Below are 21,225 nucleotides of genomic sequence, written 5' to 3'. Positions count from 1 at the left end.
TGTGAACTAGACTTTTTTATCTGAGGAGACTGGAGACAAAGACACACACTCCCTTGATGGTTTCCTTCTTTATTCTCCATTTGTTCATGTCTTTCTACAGCTTATATATCCCAACAAACTCTTTCAGGCAATACAGGAGTCACAAAGAGGTTACATTCCATTTTTAAGTGAATGATTATAGGTAAAAATATGTTTTTTTTAAAATCTCCCTTATATGATTAAAAACAGAGTTATCCTGACAACTCACATACAATATATCTAGGTAACTTGCCACGGATTAATAGGTCATGAGCAAGCAAGGAGTATATTTTCTCAGCCAACCTTTTTGTTGACAGGCTGCAAATTGTGGTTACAAAGAATCAATCACTTTATTATCTATCTTGAGGAGTAATCTTATGAGGAATGTTAAAGGAGTCACAGACCTAAACTTTCATACATAAAAAAACAGTCAGCCAGCTGAACTTTAAATCTTCAGGGTGCATACCCATTTCAGAAAATTGAGGCCAGGAATGGGTGCAAGAAATTAATAATTGGGCTCTTTTGTATTTATGACCCTAGCTTAATCAATCAGACAACTCAGATATGTGTCCTTGTGAACTTTAGATTGTTTTCCTGAGGTTATTTATCTTAAAAAAATTTTAGCAAGGCATCTGGTCTAATCTGAAGTTATTTTGAAGCTTTGTTTCAGCTAATGGTGCACACTGAAACCTGTGACTACATATTTTCAGTATTAAGAGAATTCGAGCCAGCCTGGCTCCTGGGGAATTCAATTATTTTCCTTAATTGCCAACCTGAGCTGTGATCTAAAGCAACTCCTATGTGGAACTCATAGGCCTCAGCTATGAAACATTTCCTTGTATTTATATTTATTCATGCAAACTCTGTATAGGGTAACATTATTATCAATTAGACAGTGCAGCTTAGGGAGGAATCATCTTGACAACCTACAGATAAAAATGCCCAGTAGATTGGGATGTTTTCATAAGATAAATACACTATATTATAGGCAGTGGGGATCTCCCCACACACATTTATACTATGCCACATACCAGAGAAAGATAGCTGCAGCAAATATGTAAAGGCACAGCAGAAGCAAAAGACATTCCAGGGTCTGTAGTCCCATGGCCTTACCTAAATGAGATTCACCCATCAGAGAGTTTCCTCATGGTGGGCTGATATCTTGAACTTCAATTGCCACCTGCTGCACCTTTGACATGGCCACCAGCAATAAGTAGGTGTGGTCTTCAGCAACAGGACCTTACCGTCAGGTTGTGGAGAATAACCAATAGCCTTGGCAATAGCCTCTGATGTTTGGGAGTTTCCATGGGAACCCTTTGGCCAATGACCCAATGAGGTGTAACCCATTTCTGGCACTGGAGGTTTTGCTTGGTGGCATAAAATGTCTAATTGGGGAATTGTCTCCCCTATTATTTGGTGACTCTGTTTAGATTCTTTTCATATATGTATATATTTTAGGAAGCTTCTACAGTAGTAGGTTTCCATATGGTTTTACAATGGCATTTGGGGCTAGTTGTCTCTTCCCATAGTCCCTCCTTTACCCTTCTCTTCCACCTCCCTCCCTCCATTTAATCCTCCTATTCTAGTTTCTTCTTCTTTTCTCCATAATACTACATTCAATTTTCATTTCCTTGGAAGATCCCTCCCTTCCTCTGTTCCTTACTAGGTACCTAACCTCTGTAGTTTTTTCTGATTATAGCATATATACCAAAAGCTTAAAAGCTAACACTCACATATAAGAGAAAACATAACAATAGTTGCCTTTTTGGGTTTGGGTTACCTTACTCAGGATAATTTTTCTCTAGCTCCATCCATTTACCTGTTGTGGAATATTAGTTGGAGATGTGTTATATTTGTTTATGCTGTGGAACATTTGTTTAATGATGCAAAGATGTGTTGCATTCTTTTATGTTGCATTTATTTAACTCTGTGAAGCTGTGTTACTTTGCCTGATTGGTCTAATAAAGAGCTGAATGGCCAATAGCAAGGCAGGAGGGAATGGGTGAGTCTGGCAGGCAGAGAGAATAAACAGAAGGAGAAAAAGAGAAGAGGAAGGAGCAAGGAAAGGAGGATGCTGGAGGCCAGCCACCCAGCCACCCAGCCAGATATGGAATAAGAAGGAAAGAAAAGATGAACAGAAATATAGAAAGGTAAAAGCCCAGAGGCAAATAATTTAATTTAAGGAAAGGAAAGCTGGCTAAAAATAAGCCAAACTAAGGCTGGGCATTCATAAGAATAATCCATGTGATTATTTGGGAGCTTTATAGTGAGCCCCCCAAAAAGCAAAGAGAAAAAAAACCCAACCACATTCACCTGCATATTTTATAATTTCATTTTTTCTCAATGGTTAAATATCCATTTTATATATGCATCAGATTTTTACTATCCATTCATCTGTTGATGGATATCTAGACTGTTTCCAATTTCTGGCTATTATGAATACAGCAGTAATGAACACGAATGAGCAACTATCTCTGTCGTAGGATGTAGAGTCCTTTGGTATATGCCCAAGAACCGGATAGCTGGATCTTGGGGTAGATAATTCCCAGCTCTTGAGGAACTGCCACATTTTATTTCCATAAAGGACATGCTTCTTGAAGTCCATACTGCAGGTGCATTTGTGAGTGGGAAACTCCTTTGAAATAAACAGCATAATGTGTTTGACAATATTGTACTATGGAGCACCAGGGAGGAGATGATTTTCCCAGTAGACACTGTTAAGTCCAATGAATATTCCTACTGAATAATAAATCTTGACTTTATCTCCAGCCATACACAAACTGCAGTTCAGGATGAACTGTAGATCCATATGTAAAACTAGAGTACAACTTCAAGAAGAACCATAGACTATTTGGTTTTATCAAATGAGGCAGATTGCTTCCGTGAGTCATAAAAGCTACTAATGATGAAGAGTATGACGGATAAAGTAGTTTACATTAAAACTAAGACATCTTTATATTTCACTCCCTCTCCCACTTTTTGTTTTTTTTTTTTGAGACAGGACCTCATGTAGCCCTAGCTAGCTTTGAACTCCTGATCCCCTGCCTTCACTTCTCAAGTGTCAGGATTATAGGCATGTGCCATTATGCCTGACTTGAAATCCTTGTGTTCTTCTGTTTTTATTTATTTATTTTATATATGTGGATATTTTGTCTATATGTATGTCTGTGCATCACCTGCATGCCTGGTGCCCTTGGAGGCCAGAAGAGGCTATCAGATTCCCTGGCACTAGAATCAACAGACAGTTGTGAGCTGTTACCATGTGGGTGCTGAGGATAGAACCTGGGTCCTCTGGAAGACCAGCCAGTGCTCTTAACTGCTGAGCCATCTCTCCAGGCCTGAAATCCTTGTATTTTATAAAAAATACCACTGGACTGAAAAGGCAAGGTACACCATTTATATAAAAATATTAGTCAGTGGTTTCACACTAGCATATATAAAGAACTCCTACAAATCAATAAGAAAAAGACAACAATCCAGAAATAACCAAAGACTTCAAAGGAACATCAGAAAAGATGTCAGTAGCACATGGGTGCGTATATGCATATATATATTTACCTAACCACCCATAAAACTAGAAGTTCTTCATCCTGGATAATAGTCACTTATCTTACTGTTTGACCTGTTTGGTCCCTTTAGCACCAAGTTTCAAAATCATTTATGCCACTTTCCATTGTTCTTTAGGTAGTTAGACAAAGAATGATTGCACAGGATGGTGAGTCTTATTTGTCAGTTTAACACAATCTAGAATCATCTCGGAAGGGAGTCCCAGCAAGATCAAACTGGCCTGTGGGCACATCTGTGGGGGATGATCTTGATTACATCAATTGAGGTGGGAAAGACCTACCCACTGGGGGTGGCACCATTCCTTAAACAGGGAATCCTGAAATGTGTAAGGGTGGAGAAAACAAGTGAGCTGGGAAAAGGTATGCATTCATAATCCACTGTGCTCTGCTCTTGACTGTGGATGTGATGTGACCATTTGCTTCAAGCTCCTGTCACTTTGACCTCTGGCAGTGACAAACTGTGACCTGGAATTGTTTGTTAATGTTATAAAACACCCAAATACTTACAGATAAAACTAGGCTTTATCCTTATACTACTCCTTCCCTGGTCACCTCTGTCCATAGCTGGAATGTGTCCTCAAAGAGCTTTTCCTGTTCATCTACATGCAGGCTTGCTTGTAGGGATAGCTAGCACGCCTTGTGTTCTACACACACACACACACACACACACACACACACACACACACACACACACACACGACCATACTGTTTTGGTTTTTAGTATCATTCTGCAATTTGTCTCATAGACTTTTTTCCTATCTTAGTATGAACAGCATTTACTTTATACACCCTGACAAAAGCAACTTAGGGGAGAATGGGTTTGTTCAGCTCACAATTCCAGGTCACAACCCATCACTGCTGGCAGTCAAGGTGACAGCTTGGAGGAACTGGTCACATCACATCCGGTCAAGAGCACAGCCCAATGGACTAGTGAATGCATGCCTTTGTTCATGTTTACCATGTGTGCTGCTCTGAATAAAGATGCAAAAATTACCCTGAGACATGTTTCTTTATAAAGAGGGGAGACTTCCTATAGGATTATGACAAGAAATGATTTCTGTTCTCACGAATCTGGCTTCCATCCCCATCACACTATGGGAGTTTCTACTGCATCACCAGCTTCCACTTTTTTTGGTTATCCATCCATTTATTTATTTATTTTACTTTTTTTTTAGTTTCTTTTAAAATTTTTTTAATTACACTCATGATATTCATTACACTCATATTAATTACATTCGTGGTATTCACTGATTACATTCACAGTATTCATTCAATAATTATATTTATGATATTCATTAATTGCATTAATTGTATTGATTTATTACATTTATGATATTATGTCCTGATACTACTGTCCATTTGTGGGGTTTTCCCATCACACGAAACAGAGATTCTGTACTTAGGAAATTATTGCTCTATATTCCTTTCTTTTCTGTCTTGAGATAACGTTTAATCTTTCTGTCTCTATGAATTTTTATATTCTATATATTTCATGTAATACAATTCTATAGTATTTGTCCTCTTTTTGAATGTAAAAACATTTTATGTACAACTGCAGGAGAAATAATACTCAGATAGTCTGAACATTAAAACAGGTTATAATTTAAAAGTTCAGGGTTATTTTAAACAGTAAAATATTTTCTCTGTACAAAATAGTATAAATGATAACATTTCCCAATAAGCCCTTTTAAGCCAAATGATAGATGAATTATACATATAAATATTGATTAGATTCTGCGATACAGAAGGGAGCTATTCTCATCTGTTCAGAGAGCTATGTTTTACTTAAGTTGTTGTAAGTGATCCCTATTTACTTATTTTTGAGGCAGGATCTTAGGTTGTCCAGGCTACTTGACTCCTGCCTCCACCTTCCCAGTTCTGGGCTAACAGGTGTCACCACCAAGGATGGCGTTTCTGGTCTGACAGTGAAGTCGTTGATTCATGTTGAGTTGATTTTTGTACAGGATGAGAGCGAGATTCAATTTGCCTTTTGTATGAGCGGCACTGAAGAGTCTGTCTTTCCTCCCTGCTCCTCCCACCCCAGCCCACGCCCATTAAGATTACTCCTCCTCCCCATCTTCCCAAATCTCAGGACCACTTGGTCTCTGCTTCTGCTCTGACCACCTGAAGTCTTCCCTGTTCCTAGTCTGTACCCCCATCTCCAAATGTTAGTTCTTTAGGCTCCATCTTCACTCTGGATTCTCTTCCTTGATTTCCCCAAATGTTCCTAAAGAGCATCTGCATGATAATGTCTTCCAACTCCTGTTCCTGTCTAGCCTTGTGGAGCTTTATGCTAGCATCGTGTTGGGGCTGGGATTGAGCTCTGTGCCCAGTGCTGCGCTGCAGAGTAAATATAAAATAAGTACCCAACTGCCCTCCACAGGCTTCTCATTTGAATGAGCAACCTGAAAGCACCTGAAATTCCTAGAGACTTCATTACCTTCACCTGCTTGCTCAGACCCTCCTCCCCATAGGTGTTTAGTTCAGAAAGTGAGGATACCTCCTTGGGTCCAACTCTCCCAAGTCCTCAGACTGCTCGCTCCATCCCACCAACCTCTCCACATCTCTCACTACTGTCATTTTACCTGCCCTAGGTACCTACAGAGGTCCATCTGGCTTCATCTTTAATCTCCATGCCTCACGCTGAAATGGTCTCTACCGTCACAGCCAGTTATCTGTCCTCCGGCGGCTTCCTCCCATCGCCTACACAAGTGAAGCCTGGGATGACTGGGCTCTGCTGCTCCATCTTTCTTCCATGCTTTGATGGTTCCTGTACCACCCTCTTCACCTTGGACCCTTTGTGCCTGGTGTTCTCATCCGGAAACTCATCCGAGTCCCTGGCATTTGGCAGTCGGAGTCATTTTCGTCTCTCACGTTTCAGCCCCGACGTCTCATAGCACCCTGCCCAACCACCTGATCCGGAGCAGGTTTCACTGTTCCTCCGTTACTGTGGCCAGTCTCCTGGTGCCTCATGAAATGCATCCCACACTGCCCCTTCTTCTCTTCTGTGTAAGCTGTATCCTCAGTCTTATTTATAGCTAAATGCCAAGCCCACAGGGTTGCACATATGACATTCCTCCAGTCAGTCACTGATTCCAAGTTTATTACCCTAATTTTATTAGGGGCAAGAAACCTAGACCCAATCACTACCACACACCCTCCTTGGATTGCTACTAAGAGTGATGTATTCTGGGGTCACAACTGTCTAAGTTCAAATGCCAGCTGATCCACTGACTAGCTGGGATGTTGGGAACACTACTTAATCCTGGTATGCCTGTCTTCGTTGGTGACTGGGAACTATAGCGTCTATACCAACAATGACTATTGTAAAGATTCATGGGATGTCTAGCCTAAGACTGAGCATTCTATGGCTTTCATTATCAACCTGAAAACTTCCATCAGGCAGTCCCCATCCCCTTGCTGTTTACAAGGTTTTCTGAATCATTTCCACTTTCCTACTCAGTTTGGAATCTCCATGTATGTATACACACACAGTTTCATGAGGCCCACAGGCCTGTATCACCACTAAAACCAGGCTTTTTAAAAATCAGTGACCATGGTAATGTTTCATCACAAGTGAACCTTCAGTCATGCTCATCATCAGGACCACACAGTGGGTCTGTTTATCTGCTAATTTTCTGTTTATTAAAGTAAAACAAAAATCCCTAAAGACTTTAACGTAACTGCATAATGAGATTTTTCTAAAACTATATTAAGCTAGTATTTCTTCTAATTTTTTTTTTAAGATTTAAAAGTTTTTTAATGTTTTACTTGCATGTATGTATACACATGTACTGCATGCATGCCTGGTGCCCAGGGAGGCCAGTAGGACATCGGATTCCTTGGAACTGAAGTAACAGGTGGTTAGCTGTCATATGGGTACTGGGAAGCAAACCCACCCAGGTCTGCTGCAAGAACAGCCAATGCTCTTCTTAACTATGGAGCCACCTCTCCAGACTCCTATCTTTTAAATCATAAAACAAACGAACAATCAACAACAACAACAAAAACCAAAGCTAAATGTTACTAAAAATAAGGGGATTAGATCAGGCCATTTCTCATTTATAGTAAAAGACAACAGACAGTTTTAAAAAGGGTAGAATTAATATTTTATTGTCATTTATAATCAGATGGCAGTTGGGCATAGACTCTCCTCACACTTCATATTTGTTTGAAAATTAAAAAAGTTACAGGTTTAAACAGCTGGTGGCTGGTTCTGTTTTTCAGGGTGATCAGATAAATTCAGCAATAGAAGTTTCAAGCTTTTCCTTGTTAGCGCCAGAGAATTCACCCACCTGGTAAGAGACGAAAGGACATTGGTGAGCAGAGCCATTGTTCTGCAGAGATGCAGTCACAAAAGGACAAAAGTGTGGGAGTTTACTTAGACTCTTGAATAACAGTTTTCAAAAAACACAAACCAAAACGAAAGACAAAACTAACAGCCAAAATAAACCACTTTGGAGAAAAACCAAAGGGCTCCAGTGCAATTTCCCCCCCAAGAAACAGCTCTTAATAAGGATGAGTGACCTGCCACGGTCTAGGAAAGTCTGCGTTCTGACATGAATAATGAACCAGCTATGGAGTAGTGACTGGTCTTTAACAGAAGAATTTTCAATTAGGCACTGCATTATGCATAAAGGTCCAGGAAGCAAGACAATGCCTTTTTTTTTTTTCTTTTTCTTAAAAGAGACAAGGTCTTTTCTGATCCCCAGGCTGGCCTTGGACCCAAGGTGTTTCTTGTGCTTCAGGCTCCCAAGTGCTGAGATCACAGCACCACACCCAGCCATGGCATCTTGAGTGTTGAAAGTGGTGACACACTTCTCATGTTTAAGTCACTTCAGCGCTTTCTGCACATAGTTTTGGTTGAGATGTGGTCTCCCTTTGTAACCCAGGTTAGCCTGCAACTCACTATGTATCCGAGGCTAACCTCAAACTTGCAGCAATCCTCCTGCCTTGGCCTCCTAGGTGCTGGAATAAATCGTGCAACATCAGGCCAAGGCCCTACAGTCACGAAATATACAATGGTGACACACACATCTCCCAGGTGAGTCACTCCAGTCACTTGTGTTGACACACACATTCTTTTGCCCACTTGGACATTTTTTCCTTCCTGTTTTTGGAAACAGGGTCGTACTCCATGGCGACGCTGACCTGAACTTCCAGCCATCTTCCAGGTCACTCTCAGTGCTGGGATTACAAGTGTGCCACAACACCCAGCCCCAGCCGTTCTCTCTCTCTCTCTCTCTCTCTCTCTCTCTCTCTCTCTCTCTCTCTCTCTCTCTCTCTCTCTCTCTCTCTCTCGTGTGTGTGTGTGTGTGTGTGTGTGTGTGTGTGTGTGTGTGTGTGTGTTTGAGGACAGTTTCTCTGTGTAGACCTGGTTGTCCTCAAAGATCCATCCGTGTCTGCCTCTGCCTCCCGAGTGCTGAGATTAAAGGTGTGTACCACTATACCCAGCCCGTGTTCTTAAAGTCAGAGAGACATACCTTTTGACCCTTTTTATAAAACTGGAAGGTCGGCATGCATTTGACTTCACAGTCCGCAGCAATATCCTGGGGTGTCAGGGAAAGTGGTCAGGGAGAGAGGATGAAAACAAGAATGTGAACGTTAGACTTAGATGGAAAATTCCAAAAACCCAGATCTCTTTTCCATTATGTACCCCAAACCTCAGCCTCAGAACCTTCTGAACATATGAGCATCAATACAACCAAAACAGTGGCAACACTTTGAAAGGCCAACGGGCTGCATTCTCAATGAGAAACTCTTCCTAACATCTACGTCCAAGCACAGGCACTAACGACAAGGAGGCTCCTGGGATCAGCTAGTGCCACAGCCACTCACTATTCAGTTTAATCAATGAAGTTCTCAACATTTCAGTATCGAGAGGAAATGACATATTCTTCTGCTCCTGAGTTAGCAGCTCCGGGTTTTTGCTAAGTTTTTCCAATTTTACTAAGGGAGTGGGGTACATACAGACGATGGCTGGGTAACTATTATTTGTTTTTCTGGGGTTGGAAGCTAAGGCTCTGCACACATCTAGGCAAATAATCCTAACCCTCTGGGTAGGATCTTGCCCCATTGCCAAAGTTGGCCTGAATTCAAGATCCTCCTGCCTCAGCTTCCCGAGTGCTGGGATAACAGGCGTGCACACATGCTGCTGGGCTAAGGGCCAGATATTCAATTACAACCCAAGTTACCCTTAACCAAGCGTGACGGTACACACCTGAAATCTCAGCACTTGGGAAGTGGAGGCAGGGGCATGAGAAGGCTATCTTCAGCCACACAGCCACTTCAAGGTCAGATGAGACTAAAAGACCTTGTGTACAAACCAACCCCCAAACAAATAAATCACAAACCCTGAAAAAGGGGGTCTTAATGAGATATTCTTAAGTGTCTGTGTGTGCAACTGTATCTTCATACACATTTTTAGTTAAAGCATTAAGAATTTTCTCAGGGGGTCTGCAGATGCGGCCCAGCAGCTAAGAGGGCTGGCTGCTCTTGCGGAGGCCCGGGTTTGAGCTCAGCACCCACCAGGTGGTTCAAACCATCTGTTAACTCCAGTTCCAGGGACCCAATGCCCCCTTCTGCCCCCCCCAGGCACCAAGCACATGCGTGAGTGTTCATGCACGCATTTAAGCAAAATGCTTATACAAAAGATCTAAAAAAGAAACAGGAATAAAACCAAGAACTTTCTCATTTTGCTGTGTGTCAAAGTGATTTTTTAAAGATGATACAGTATTTTATCTCACATTTTAACTCCTCTTAATGAACTTTTAGATCATTTCCAACATATATATATATATATATATATGTGAATAAATACATATAGCCTTAGTTTTAAAATATAAAATGGAACTGCTGGGTTCCAGAAAATTCTAGTTTGACTCATGAAGAAAAACTGGAAGCTATCCATTACTTACTAATCTTATCACGAATGCACCTAAACGCACACCCTTCTTTTCAAAATGCACGCCGTAGGCCGTCTCTCTCACACACACAGAGGCACATGTACATGCACAGATACAGACATTCCCATATTAAATACACTAATGCACCCCACTTTTTACCACCCCACAGTGGCCACTGTATGAATAACAATACTTCTGTTAAAGATCTATGCTATAAGAAAGCAGGCTGTGTAAGCCAGGAAGCAGCTCTCCTCCATGGCCTCTGTATCGGCTCCAGCCTTCAGCCCTGATTTGCCTGTGATGGACTGTGTGAAGCATCAGCAAAACAAACCCTTCCTCTTCAAGTTGCTTTTGGTCATGGTGTTTCATCATGGATAAAGACACCCAAATTAAGGCAATGTATAAATACCTACAGCGGGACTCAGACTCCTAGAACTGGAGTTACAGTGAGCTACCTGCTGTGGGTGCTGGGAACACAACGTGGGTGGGTCCTCTGTGTAAGTGCTCTTACCCGCAGTCATCTCTGCAGCAATTCAATTTGACAGGGAAATGATGTTTTTGCCTAATGCGCTTTCGATCCTCATATGTGTTCCTGTATACTTGTGTGATCCGCTCCTCCCACTCATCAACCCGAGGCAGAACTCCTGACTGTACTTCTGTCTCATGACTTCTATGCCAGCAAACCCACCAGCCCTGCCCACCCAGGGCAGACTTCATACACCCCTCTACTAAGGCCTCAGCTCTTGCAGTCTCTGTTTAGCAGCAAAAGAGAAAGGTGTTTTACAGTGCCTATCATTCCTGTATGTCCAGTACTTCCTACATGTTTTACTTTCTAGATTTACATAGCAGTAGAGATCAAGATAGACCAGCAACAGCTTAACTCTAAATGGTTAATTATTAACAATGGTTAAGTAGTGTGGGTTTAAAACAATGTTTTAATATACATTTGCATACAGCTTTACTAATGCCCCCCCTACCTTTTTTTCTCCATTCTTTTTAAATAAAAACACTGTTCATGATTTTCCTGTCTGTATTATTTCAGAGCATTACCATAAATAAATTCGCCAAATACACCAGCTCCAGACGGGGTTAAACTGAAATTCTGGAGTCTTGACACACACTGTAATGATGCCAAGTCGATATCCACAAACACAGCAGCGCTGCCATCTATAAAGCTTTTATGGACTTCAGTGAAGCCTGTCGTAAAGCTCTGTCGTCATTCTAGGTCTTTCTTCACTCTCCCAGTCAATGCTCCATGGGCCCTGAGACTACTCTCTGAGTGACCGAGGGACCCGCAGACTGGTCTTTTGCTTTTAGAATCTCACGCTGCAGTCTGTTCAGATTAGGGATTTCAGGCGTGAGCCACCACATTCTCACACACACCATTCTTGATCCTGAGTGCTTTTCATCATCCCTCCCTTTAACCTGGGGTCACATCCCTACTTCCTGCTTTTTAAAAACAACTAAAAACTTATATATATATATGCAGGAAAACTCACATTTTGCCAGAGTTCACAAGTTCTGAGTTGTGACCAAGGCAGGGTCATGTGACCAGCAGCAGGGTGTAGACCAGCCCCTCACTTTCCAAGATGCCCTTGTTAAAATAAATCACTACCCACACCCCATTCCTGGTAGCTGCTGACCTGTTTTCCCTCCTTAATGCCCAATCTCAGACTTTTTGAGTGTATAACGGAGCTACACTGAACCTTGGTGCTAGGATAGTCTTCTACAGAATCACAGTAACGTTAACCATCCTTAGTCACTTCACTCCTATTAATCCATGTCTAGCTTTCTGAGCAAAGCTGAAATACATGGTGTTTGAAAGCTTACAGACTATCTTGTTTTTTTGGTTTAATTTAGAAAATATGCATCACACCCCCTTGGCCACCACTGCAGTATCATTCTTAAAAGGGCCTATATGTATATTTTTCTGTGACCATAAAATCATTTTCTTATACATTGCAGGTGCAGGTGAAATTGTCCATTCGAATTGGTTGCAGGACTTCTTCCTACTCTCATGGTTTAGGGGACTTTCTATTAGTTTTTCTCTGATACCGTCCTTGGAGTATGGAGAAGCAAAGTTAAAGGCTCTTGTTTGTCACAGGGTCACTTCAAGTTCTGAGAGGCATTTAGGGTGCTGGCTGTAGAGTTCCAAACAGACACAAAGGAGCTGTCATTCCATGTCCCCAGCGGCTTTACATATCTTTACAGAGGGTGGAGACCGAGGCAGAAGGAGTGCCTGCCCTCAGTTCTGCAGGGCCTTCCTATGGCTCCATCACGGCTGTGTTGCAGCCTGCTTCCACACCCCACCCGGGGCAAGTGTCAATACCCTCTCTCAGTTACTGTGGGCAGTTCAAGATAACACATGCAGAGGCCACTAGACTCTACACCATTACTTAGAAGAAATTGTGTAATTATCTGATGGGTCAACTGAGCTAAATGTTTCCTGGGTCAGTAACCATACAGGAAGGGGGTGGGGGCGGGGGCAAAATGGTTTGCGAAAACAAGAAACGAGAATGTTCTTGCTTCCACAAGCAAGTTATATTCTCATCTCCCTCCCTAACTCTGGATACTTCTAATAAGAAGAATAATGCCCCTTAGTCATTTTACAAAGACTAATGAATGACAAAGAGATGTTGTTACACTTGAGAATCCCTTAGTCAAAATGCTTGGGACCAGGTAGGTTCCAGGGTTTTTAGATCTTGCAATATTTACACAGACTTTACTGTTTTGGTCCATTAAAAAAAAATGAAATCTGAAAACTTCCCCTGGATGATGCCAGCATTAAAACAGAGCACGTTGGATGTCCCCTACCTATAAAAGCAGGCAGGTTTCACCCAGTACTTAGGAGCCAGGCACTCCAAAGGCTTCGTAATTACAGTCTTGTTCAATCTGTATAAGGGCCTGATGTGTGATGCGGGAACGTTTAGAGGATGAGAGGAGGCACAGGCAAGTAACTCGAGCAAGCCCCCATTGTTAATACCGACAGGCAGCGCGGCACGGGACAGGACCCACCGCTTCTTACCACCGTAAGCTGGGAAGGGGGACAAGTGAAGATGATCCCAAGGCAGGAAAAGAAACCCAGAGTGTGCCACGGAAGAGGTGAACCGAGATGGGGACATGGAAAAGGAGCAAGGCTCCTGACCGGGGCTCCATCAGACAGGAAAGGACAGTCAGGGAAAGGGACAGCACAAGTGAAGACAGGTCCCAAAGCGTGCCGAGAAAAAAACACGCTGGGCATGGCGGAGGCTGGGTGTTTCAAGAAGACAGCTGTGCGCCTTATGTGACCCTCTAGAACCTTTGCCAGGCTGATGGCTGGGGGTGGAGAGCTGACTGTCGACAGAGAACAAGAGGTGAAGATGGGAGATTAGCAGAAACCAGGAGCCAGCGAGTCAGTACCGGAGTCCAGGCCAATGCGTTTTTCTCTACCTCTTCCTGCCCCACGGGGCAAGTCAAGTGCTCATGCATCCCTCAGGAACCCCGGTGCTCCATCCCAAGTGGGCCTTTCCAGCCCAGAGGCCTGTGAGAGGAAAGGCCATGTGCTAAGAACCCGATCTGCACCCCTAAAGGGTGTGTGTGTGGAGCAGGGAGGGAGGGAGAGGGTAGGAGCAAGGGCAGAGGAGCCCTGCTGCCTCACTTAATAAACACCGGCTCCATGCAACTCCAAACACAACTTCTCCGTCTCAGCTTTCCCATCGCTAAAACGCGGCCGATACCAGTACTGGGGGTTGGTGGTGGTATAGATATCGGTATGTGGAAAATGCACAGAACAAAACTGAGTGTGTAACAAGAACTTGCTAAATAAAGCCAGGCCTGGACTTTCCCCTTACGTTCTCCCGGCTCGCCAAGGCACCAGGGTTCTAATTGGAACATTTGGGCTTTCTCACTGATTCAAAGCAAGCACCATTAGAATAAGCCTGTGACCACAGCTCCCATGCCATAGGAAGTTCAGAGTATCTCAAAAGTGATCTCACAATTTCAGGATGCCACCCAATCCACTATCTACCAGAGCTAAAGTTCACTGCATCTCCAGATCATCTCAGAATGGTGGAAGAACACAGGCCTCTTAGGACGCACCACACACAGCTCCTAGTATCTAGGGTTAAAACCATAACTGGAAGATGTCCTGCTCTTCCAAAAGAGAGCTTTTCAGAGTCCTACTTTGGGGACTTTTTTTTTAAAAAAAAATAATAATAATAATAATAAGATTTATTTATTATGTATACAGTGTTCTGCCTGCATATATGCCTGCACGCCAGAAGAGGGCACCAGATCTCATTATCGATGATTGTGAGCCACCATGTGGTTTCTTGGAATTGAACTCAGAAACTCTGGAAGAGCAGCCAGTGCTCTTAACTTCTGAGCCATCTCTCCAGCCCCCTACTTTGGGTATTACTTCACACCTTTACTTTAAAGAACAGGGTAGTCTTAAGAGGACAAGCCACTCTGAGATGCTTGGCAGCATCCAATTTCTTACTACGTACCTGGCAGTCATCCACATCTACTTCAAGGAACACCACATTGGAATACTTTTCAGAGAGGGACTGGAAAATTAAAAATTAACCAAAAAGTGTTAGAACTAGATAATGGCAGTCAACATAGTTAAGCTTCAAGAGAAATGTAGAGATTAAGGACTTATTTACTTTTATTTTATGCATATGAGTGTTTTGCCTGCATGCACGTCTGTATACCATGTGTGCCTGGTGCCTGCAGAGGCCAGAAAAGCGTGCTGACTGTCCCGGAACTAGAGTCATAGAAGGTTGTGACCCTCCATTTGGGTGCTGGGAACCAAACCTAGGTCCCCTGGAAGAGCAGCTCTTAACCAGAGGTACCTCTCCAGTTCCATATACTAAAATTTTTTAAGTTTTTATTTATTACTGTATTAGTATTACTGTATGTATGTACACATGCCATAACACGCACGTGGAAGTCATAGGGCAACTTTTGGGAGCTGGTTCTCTTCAGTGTGGGTTTCTAGGACCCAAACCAGGCCAGCAAGCCATAAGGGCCCTTTTCTGCTGAGCAATCTCACCAGTCAGGTCTAAAAGTCCAGCTTAGAGACTAGGTAAGCATCAGGGACAGAGCTGTCTCTGAGCCAAAGTTTCTCAAGTGTAAACTAATTTGGCACTGTAACTGAGGCCCGAATTTCACACTAGGCCCAGGTTTCAAATAGGAGTGAGCCAGAGAGAGAGAGAAAAAAAATTACTTAAACAAAGCTAACTCCCGAAAGTTGTCCCCAGCAAACTTTATTATGTAAGTTGTTAATGCTACTCCGTTTGGGCCAATGACACAGGAAAACCAAGCACAGCCCTTACACCCACCCACTCATTACCGATCCTTTCACCCCAGCTTGTGACCACTAGTCAGCCTTGAAGCCCAGAGCTCCTAGACTCACATGAAAGAAGGGCTTGATCATTTTGCAAGGTCCGCACCACGCGGCAGAGAAGTCCACAACTACAAGCTTGTCTCCCGCAGACGCCAGGGCCTCTAGAAAAGCTTCCTGAGGAGAGAGAAAAACACCTGTGTTACATACTTTCACTTTCCAGAAGACACGGCCAGGTGTGACACATGCCTTCAAACCCAGTGCCCTCTCAGGAGGCAGAGGTAGGCGATCATCTCCGGGTGGTGGCCAACCTGTTCTACACTGACCAGTTCCGGGCCAGGCAGTGAGACCACCCTTCTCCCCGCCAAAAGGAAAAGACCTAAGCAAACACACAAACAAACAGTAAAGAGATATTAAGTACAACCTAGGAGTTTCTGCTCTCAGGGCCTACCTTTTATCCAAAGCAACCAAATAAAGTGGCTTGAAAGGAATCTTGCACACAGTTGGTAGTGTTATACTTGACAAGATGAAATGAGAAAGTCTTCACGTCTCCAGGAACACCTTATAAACTATTGTGAACTGACTAATCTGAGCATAGTGATGGCGCTGTGGACCCAGGGCCCTGCACATGCTAGGCAAGTGCTCTGCCCTTGCGGTCCATCTCCAGCACCTGACTACTTCCTATGGTAAGACACTGGATTCTTAGGGGCTGACAAAAGGAGCCTCCAAGACTGAATGAAGAAGCCCCAAGACACGGTTAAGCAATGGAAAAGTCACAAGTTACTTAACCAATGGGGAAATAAAAGAACTTGTCTAGGGTGAAACATGGGAAAGATCCCAGCCCCCATGGCAGAGTCCAGGAGACAGACCTTCTACTCAGGTCACCATTAGCACAAACAGATTTTGTGTGCTTTGTTTTAAGATTGTGTGTGTGTGTGTGTGTGTGTGTGTGTGTGTGTGTATGTGTGTGTGTGTGTGTGTGTGTGTCTGCTGGTGCACAGAGGCCCGAAGAGGGCATGAGATCCCCTTGAGCGGGAGCCATGGGTAGTGGGTACTGAAGGAGGGTCCTCTGGAAGAGTAGGGAGCACTCGGAGCACTCTGAACGGCTCTGCCAGCTCTCCAGCCCCTTCGGTGTGCTTCACACAGGGCCTCTAGAGTTGGGATCACAATGCTTCTCAACCTTTGGCTTTTGCCCTGTGACCAAAACTCAGTTTTTTTTTTTTAGATGAATCCAAGTTTTAGTTCCTCAAGAAGAAATTCTTCTTCGGCTGTTTTGCTTAAGTAACACCTATCACATGAAAGTCCCAGCAAAAAAATGATTAAAAAACAAACCCTCACCACCAGCCTCCCTGAATTATTTACCCAAAGCCTTGATACTGTAACCCTGGGAACCTAACATTCTAGTTACCAGGGACTCGTTTAAACCGCATCTGTCACTTGGTGCTGACCAAACCTCAGACTGGGCCAACAAAATGAGTCCCAAAACACAAACAGCTATATCTGCAGTCAACACTGCCTTCAGGGGAAAAATGTGGGTCAAAACCAAGGCAGGCCAGCGTGGTGGCACACGCCTTTAATTCCAGCACTCTGGAGGCAGAGGCAAGTGGCTCTCCATGAGTTCAAGGCCAGCCTAGTTTATAGAGAAACCCTGTCTGGAAAAACAAACAAAACAACAAAGACAAATTAAGAATCATATTAGATCTGGCCATAAAGGAAAATAAATATATACACCACTATAAAGTTAAAACATATGTACACACCCAAAACAAAAAAACCTAATGAGTTTTCACGGAGTATAGTTATTTTATTTATTTTAATTTTATGTGTACCCATGTTTCTGTCTCCATGTATTTATGTACATCACTTGGTGCCGGGTGCCTTCAGAGGCCAGAAGATGCACTGGAACTGGAGTTACAGATGATTACAAACCACCACGTGAGTGCTGGGAACTGAACAGCCATCCTCGGAAAAACAGCCAGTGCTCTTATCCTCTGAGCCATCTCTTCAGCCCCAACTAAAATGAATTACTTTTTTAGGTTTTTAACTTCTAGCTAATATTTTTTTCAAGAAAAATAATCATGTGTCATTTCTGAGAATAGTACAGAACAGCCATGACAACTTCCAGAGATGAGCCCAGTTATCCAGGTCCATCAACCCCATGTTCTGGGTATGAAGAGAGAGCTAAGTGTTAGGGTCAGGAGGCAGAAAAGCAGTGCAGAGTAATGGAAACCACTCTTCCAAACCACCACTGGTTGATCCAGATAAATCTCATATAAAACCTCCCCTTGTGTGATTTTCCGACAGGCCACACCACCCATTCTTTACCATAAGACAAAGGTCAAGACGGTATGGCAGGCTGGTCTGACGACACCCACGTCTGGAACATGGCTGACTCCCAATAAAAATTTGACGAGACTGCATGAAAAGCAGGATGAACTGCATTTTCAAACACTCTCAAGGTTTCCCCCAAGCAGCTCTGAATCAAATCTAGGTCAAACTACCGAGGACTCTGAAAAAGAGGCTTGAAGAGTATTCAGAATTATCTACTAAGAAGCAAATCCCAAACCTGAGCTCCAGAAACTAATAATCACAATTAGTAAGTGGTTGCATCACTGACACAATGATCTGGAGACAAAACTGCACAGATGCAGTAGTTAGGAGCAGTCACTACCATTCATCTTCTCGATCGTGCGCGCGCGTGCGCGCACACACACACACACACACACACACACACACACACACACACACACACACACCGAGGCTGCCAAGGTGACTCAGCAGATTAAGGTGCTTGCCACCAAGACTGAGGAACCGAGTTCAATACCCAGGACCCACAAGGTAGGCGTGAACCACAAGTGCACAGTGCACAGTGAAGGACGTACGGTTCCTTCCCACCGTGTAAGTTCAGGGCGGTGTCTAGGAGCCCGGAGATCCCCACAAGTGAATGCCCCACCCCTACACATAACTTTAAAACAAAACAGAAAGCCCCAAACACAAACCCATACCCAGCCCAGAGGAAATAATACAAAGTGTTCTTTGCTTCTTAAGACAGGTTCTCACCTGTAGCCCAGGACGGTGGTGATCCTCCTGCCTCAGCCTCCTGAGTGCTAGTGATTAGAGGCATGAGCCAACACCCTGGTCTAACACAGCGGTCTGTAAAGCACTGAGCAAAGTGCCTTGTGTGAAGTTCAATAAACAGCAGTTTTGGTCTTAAAAATAAACAAAGCAAACCAACTGTTGGTTTCTTCAGGACACCACAGCCCATCACTCCACTCCATACAGTCCTCAGAAACAGCTGTTCCGCATGGTTCAACCAGCCAACTTAAGCTCATTAGATTAACCTTTGGGGCCCAAGCCTTTTATGAATAACTGGTTTCCTGTCACCCATGTACTCCTTTCCTACTGGAATGGCAAAGGTCCCGTAAGGAAGGCAGTTTAGACTGGTAAGGACCCAAATGGGCGCCGAGTCTAAACCACTGGTTAGATGGGTAGATTCTGAGCAAACTCATTTGTACTGAGACGCAACCAGGCCCAAACAGTTGCTCAAAACTGGAGGCTCACTTAGTTAGCTGGGTTAACAAGTTAACTAGGTTACCCTGTAAGACAGTCTTCCATACATCAATTCCCACCACCGCCCCTTTCACGTTCCACTTTACAAATATTCCCCGAGTAGTTACAGTGTAACAGGCACTGGGCTTCCCAATCTGGAGGATATTTTGGTTCCCAGTAACCTTCGAATATGGCAACAGTTTTTCCCCAGGGTATTTTTCTCTTTTCCCAAAGGGCAAAACCAGGACTTTGTAGTGGACTACTCCCTGATTGCAGCAAAGCCCACCTACTGTGGGTCAGTCAATGAAACCTTAGGGTAGCGAGGCCCCTGGGCCCAGACACTGGGGACTGAGTCATTCCAAAGCTAGCGCTGCCGGAAACACGCCCTGAGCCGCAGGAGGAGGAGGAGTCCCGCGGGCTCGGCCTGGACCTTTCTCCTTAGCAGTCACCTGGAGGGGCACCCATCCCAGGGTCCCCAACAGGGACCCGCCCCCGTGCACCGACCGGGCACCAGTGGTCCTCTAGGTGGCGGGCCACTGATGGAGGCAAACTCCGGCCTAGCCCTGCGGCACAGCACACCCCGCGCTGCGTATGGCACCTTACACGCGAGGAGTGGCGGGTCTCCATTTCCTCCCTGAGATTCCGAATCCGGATTCAGACCCGGGTTCACCGGAGGACTCCCACACCCCCGTCCCATGGTTTCACCTCCGCCAGATTCGAGCTGGCGGTAAGGAGAGTGCGGGAGACTGCAGCTCGGGGAACCCAGGTGCTGCCAGTGCGTGCACCTCCTGTACCCGGCGTTCCAGGGTCTCCCGGTCCCCTCCCCCAGGGCGTGCTCTACAGCCCCCCCCCCCCGGGCGCGCCCGGGCCTCGGGCCGCTCAGCCGGCGGGGGTACAGAGGGCGGCCTCCACAGCACCGCGGGGTACGCGCGGCGCCCGGGCACGCGTACCTTGCTGTCGATCACCTTCACCATTTTGGCTGTCGCGGGGAGGAACCACACGAGTTTCTGTAGAAGCCGATGGAAACGGATCCGAGGCGCCGGACGGAGCTTGCAGCTGAGCGCGGCGCCCGCCTTCTCTTTATAGCGACAGGGAGGAGCACGGCGGGGCGGGGCGGACGGGGGCGCGCGGCGGAGACGCGCTCCCTAGCCTCCCGCTCCCGCCAAGGCGCCTCGGCAGGCCACGCCCAAGCCACGCCTCCAAGAGGTGGAGCGGAAGCCAGGCTTCCAGAGGGCGGAGCCGTAGCCGGCTACTTGAGTAGCTCCGGGACTGCCATAGTGCTGGTCCTGCGTTCCGCGCGGTCCAACGGGGACCTTGGCGTCCAAGGGGAGGAGCTAGCGCAGGCGCCCGGAGCAGCCTCGGGGATCTCCGGGATCCTAGACACCGCCCTGAACTTACGCGGTGGGAAGGAACTGTACGTCCTTCGCTGTGCACTGTGCACGGCTGGGTGGGGTTGGTCGCAGTCCCCTCTCACACTCTAGAGCCCCTCTAGGATCACATTGGCCATGCCCCAAACAGATGTAAGTCAGATACTTCCAGACTGGGGCTGGGGACAACTTTAGGACTGCCCAGGCAGAGGTGTATCCTTCGATCAGGACGGCCATGCTGCGGTTCACCTCAAAGTGCTGAGTAACGATGACTAGGAAGTGTCTGAGTGCGCGCCCTCCCCTCCTTTCTGAAGATTTCCCTGACACTTCTCTCTTCCCTCCTTCCTTATTCTTTAACGTTCGAAAGTGAACCTGCTGTTGGAGAGGGACAGAGTCGTTTAGTGCCCTTGTTTTGTGCCCCATGCGCACGCAGGCATAATGGAGATCGGGTTGTCCAGCTCACAGCGTTGTCTTGAAGGATTTAAGGGCTTGAAAAC

General features: G+C 45.0%; 1 protein-coding gene across 2 annotated transcripts; it reads right to left on the bottom strand.

Moving 5' to 3' along the window:
• Window positions 1-7,669: 7,669 nt before the first annotated feature.
• On the bottom strand, window positions 7,670-20,529 carry Txn (thioredoxin). Of its 2 annotated transcripts, XM_028883012.1 has the most exons (5): window positions 20,312-20,529; window positions 15,885-15,989; window positions 14,974-15,033; window positions 9,068-9,133; window positions 7,670-7,879 (listed from the first exon to the last, which is right to left on the bottom strand). In XM_028883012.1, exons 1-5 carry the CDS (start codon window positions 20,333-20,335, stop codon window positions 7,817-7,819), a joined length of 318 nt encoding a protein of 105 aa, XP_028738845.1. In that variant the 5' UTR covers window positions 20,336-20,529; the 3' UTR covers window positions 7,670-7,816. The 2 variants fall into 2 exon arrangements, with proteins under 2 accessions (XP_028738845.1, XP_028738846.1); XM_028883013.2 differs by lacking the exon at window positions 14,974-15,033 and having other exon boundaries at window positions 20,312-20,397.
• Between the last annotated feature and the right edge of the window lie 696 nt (window positions 20,530-21,225).

This window comes from Peromyscus leucopus, chromosome 2 (genome assembly GCF_004664715.2).
Source record: "Peromyscus leucopus breed LL Stock chromosome 2, UCI_PerLeu_2.1, whole genome shotgun sequence".
NCBI classification, from domain to species: Eukaryota; Metazoa; Chordata; class Mammalia; order Rodentia; family Cricetidae; genus Peromyscus; species Peromyscus leucopus.
Note: the sequence above shows the minus strand (reverse complement) of the source record. Positions and strands in the feature narration are given on the sequence as shown.

Bases quoted from the DNA above. Each gene is read 5' to 3' on its own strand.
- Txn (XM_028883012.1), bottom strand. From the start codon at position 20,335: ATGGTGAAGGTGATCGACAGCAAG. The intron at 9,134-14,973 runs GTACGTAGTAAG...CTGACACCCCAG, and splicing joins TAGATGTGGATGACTGCCAG to GATATTGCTGCGGACTGTGA. The intron at 7,880-9,067 runs GTATGTCTCTCT...GTCTCTTACCAG, and splicing joins TTTATAAAAAGGGTCAAAAG to GTGGGTGAATTCTCTGGCGC.